General features: G+C 55.0%; 1 protein-coding gene across 1 annotated transcript in view; it reads right to left on the bottom strand.

The window, feature by feature from the left end:
• Positions 1-520: 520 nt before the first annotated feature.
• Positions 521-3,411, bottom strand: part of PRSS38 (protease, serine, 38) — a 34,936-nt gene continuing 32,045 nt past the window's right edge. Inside the window, exons 7-9 of the mRNA XM_012641680.1 lie at positions 1,604-1,707; positions 1,159-1,227; positions 521-602 (exon numbers count right to left, since the gene is read on the bottom strand). Of these exons, the coding sequence (XP_012497134.1) occupies positions 521-602; positions 1,159-1,227; positions 1,604-1,707 (255 nt within the window). The remainder of the gene's footprint in view (positions 603-1,158; positions 1,228-1,603; positions 1,708-3,411) is intronic.

Raw genomic sequence — 3,411 nt, 5'->3', positions numbered from 1 at the left:
CGCTCCTGGAGGATGAACACCTGCGCCTCCAGGAGGGTCTCCCCTAGCTGCTGTGTGGGAGGGGCCGTGCTGTGCTGGGTGTAGCTGTGCCCACACCCTCCTGTCCGTCGGGACACCAGGGTGGACCCTGTGCACGCTACCTCCCGGCCCCTTGGGGTCCTGCCAACCCCTGGCCATGGCGCTTGGCCCCCCGCCCAGCAGCAGTGGGCCTGCCACCAGGGCCTCCGAGTGCCATCCAAGTGGAGATGACCTCACAAGGGCAGCATGTTACGATCCCATCTCACAGGAGGGGAGATGACCCTCAGAGAGGTTAGGACAGCTTGGTGACACCCAGCCGAGGGGCACAGCTGTGCTCAGACTCAGCTGCCCGCCTCCCGCCATGCTGCCCCTCGCCTGGACTTGCTCCCAGGAGGAAGGGCAGACACCAGAGGCTGCCGTGTGAGCCCAGCTGGCCGGCCAACGCAGCTCCGAGTGGCTGCAGAGACCCTGGTGACGCCAAGTAGATCCCACACGTGCAGGGTCAACTGAGGCTGTGAGGGGCCACGTGCTCAGCTGAGGCGGACAGAGGGCCCCGGTGGACGCTCGCGATGCCAGGGGTCCATCTGGGAGCCAGAGAGACAGACAGCTGCGCAGACCTGGAGGGGCACACACGAGGCGACCGCCCAGGATATGAAAATCAGAAATGCTGGCCAGGGTGGCCCATGGGGGCTTTGAGCCCCAGCCTGGCTCCTGGGGCCCCACCCGCCACCTCTGCCACGGTGGCCCAGTCTCTGTGCTTCCTTGCGAGCGCGGCCTGTGGCTGCTTCCCTCCGCAAGCCCGCCAGCCTCACGCCCCGCTCCGCGTCCCGTTGTCCGCTGTCCGCAGGTGGACACCCAGGTAGCAGCCGTGCTCCCCGACCACTGGCTCCCAAGGCTCTCCCAGGGGCCGAGGCCTCCTCCCCATCGGGGGTGGCACCAGGCGATGTCCCTGGTGTGTCAGCCTCTGTGCATCAGGCGGGATGACTGCTTCAGTCTGGCCTCTGGCTCTTCTAGCTTCTGTTTCTGAGGTTGAGGTGTTGTATGACGACTCAAATCCTTGGTGTTGGTGGGTCTGTGGGGAAGGGGCGGCCTCACTTCGCCATCAGGAGTGACAGGTGTCTTAGAGGGCGCACCCCCTACCTGGCCCTGCAGGCCGCTTGGAGAAGCAGTGGTCGGGTGAGCACCCCGCGCCGGTTGAAGATGGCGTCCCTGCAGGAGGCAGGTGGGGTGGCCCAGGTACTGCAGGCTGACCTGCCAGAGCCCCTGCCTGGAGGTGCATTGCGGGCACCACAACCTGTGTCTGTGGGGCACGTCTGCATGCTGGGGGAGGGGACCACAAGGGACGTCCTTCATCAGCATGCAGCATCCATGAAGCTCCACCTGAAACCATCTGAAATCTCAGCCTCCCCTCATTTCTTCCCTGGACCCCCAGTCTTCAGAAAGCTCTATGCCCCTGCCCTCTCCCTCCCTCTCCCTGCCCGCTCTCCTCGCCCCGCCCCTTCTGTTCTCACAGGGATGGGGCCAGCAGGCCCAGAGGGGACGGGGTGGTGGAGGGGCTGCGCCAGCACCTCTGGCGGGTGCTCACCAACCTCTTAGAGCCTCCAGGACGCTGCGGACCTGCCCTAGGGGGGCTGGGGGTGATGGAGAAGTGATCATGGTGGAAACACTGGGTTCACCTGCAGGCAGCACCTGCAGCAGGGACGCGCCGGGACCCAGGTGGTCTGAGGGGCTCACCTGGCAGGTCCTGCACCTGCCCCCACATGGGAGGTGGGAGGTGGGCCGGGAGGGGCTACTGCCACCCAGCATGGCTCTGGCCTCACTCTGAGACAGTGTCAGTGCCCCTCTACATGCACGAGCCATGGCAGGACTCTCTTTGGCTGTGTGCATGGTTTTATAGTTTATCATTTTATGATGTGGGTTTTGCACGTTTTCTATACTGAGTCACAGGTGTACTTTTTTTTTTTTTTTGGTGGTGGTGGTGGTGGTAGTTGTTACTATTGTAAACGATGTGTTTTTAAAAATGCATGTTTTGTGGCCGGGTGTGGTGGCTCATCCCTGTAATTCTGGTGCTTTGGGAGGCCAAAGTGGGAGGATTGCTTGAAGACAGGAGTTCGAGACCAGCCTGGACAATATAAGAAGACCCCATCTCTACAAACAATAATTTAAAAAATTAGCCGGGCACGGTGGCACTTGCCTGTAGCCGCAGCTACCCGGGAGGCTGAGGCAGGAGGATCGCTTGAGCCCAGGAGTTGGAGGTTGCAGTGAGCTATGATAATGCCACTGCACTCCAGCCTAAGGGACAAAATGAGACTATCTCTAAAAAACAGAAGTGTGTTTTCTATTGGTTTGTTGTTTATATGTATGTTTTCTAATGGTATGTTGTTTTTATGTAAAATCCAAATGACTTTTTAGTATTGATCTTATATCTTATATCCAGCCACCTGGCTAAACTTTCTTAGCAACTCTCTTTCCAAAGACATGGGGATTTTTGAAAATTATCTTTTATATATTAATTTCTCATTGAATTGTTTTGTGGTCAGAGATGTTGGTCTACACCGTCTACACTGTTGGAAATGCGTTGAATTTTGTTTTTCAGATGTTGCAGGCACACCTGGGGGATAATGTGCCCCCATTCCTGCTGAGACAGAATTCTGCCCGCACGCGTTGGGTTGAGGCTATGTGACGAGAGCCTTCTCTCAGACAGTGCTCACCTTCGCAATATCTTCTCCCCTGAAGCCTGTCGGGCCTGGTTCATGTAACTGCGCCAGTTTTCTTTCAGCTAATATTTGTCTGACATATTTTTCCCCGTATTTTTGCTTTGCTTTAAACTTTTCTATTAATACATTCTATTATATTGACGCATTTCCTGAAAACAGGATATAGCTGGGGGTTGTGAACTTAAAAAAAAAAACCCTGCAACTTGACATGCTCTTTGAGGGGGTAAGAATAGCCCATTTGCATTTACTGTGATTGTGGATATCTTCGGACTTGTTTCTAATGTTTTTTTATTTCCATTTTTACCAAATTTTCTGTTTCTTTTTTCTACTTTCTTGCCTTATTTTTTAAGTGGAGATTTTTGTTTTAATATTTTTTCTCCCTTACTGATTTTTTCATCCATACTGGTTTGAAATTTATAAATGTCCATTCTTTTATTTTCGGGACAGAGTCTTGCTCTGTCACCCAGCTGGAGTGCAGTGATGTCAGCCTAGCTCACAGCAACCTCAAACTCCTGGGCTCAAGCGATCCTCCTGCCTCAGCCTCCTGGTAGCTGGACTACAGGCATGCACCACCATGTTCAGCTAATTTTTCTATTTTTAGTAGAGACGGGGTCTCACTCTTGCTCAGGCTGGTCTCGAACTCCTAAGCTCAAGTGATCCTCCTGCCTCGGCCTCC

The sequence above is a fragment of the Propithecus coquereli genome, unplaced genomic scaffold, assembly GCF_000956105.1.
Source record: "Propithecus coquereli isolate 6110/MARCELLA unplaced genomic scaffold, Pcoq_1.0 Scaffold168, whole genome shotgun sequence".
NCBI lineage: Eukaryota > Metazoa > Chordata > Mammalia > Primates > Indriidae > Propithecus > Propithecus coquereli.
This window is presented reverse-complemented; position numbering and strand designations above follow the sequence as displayed.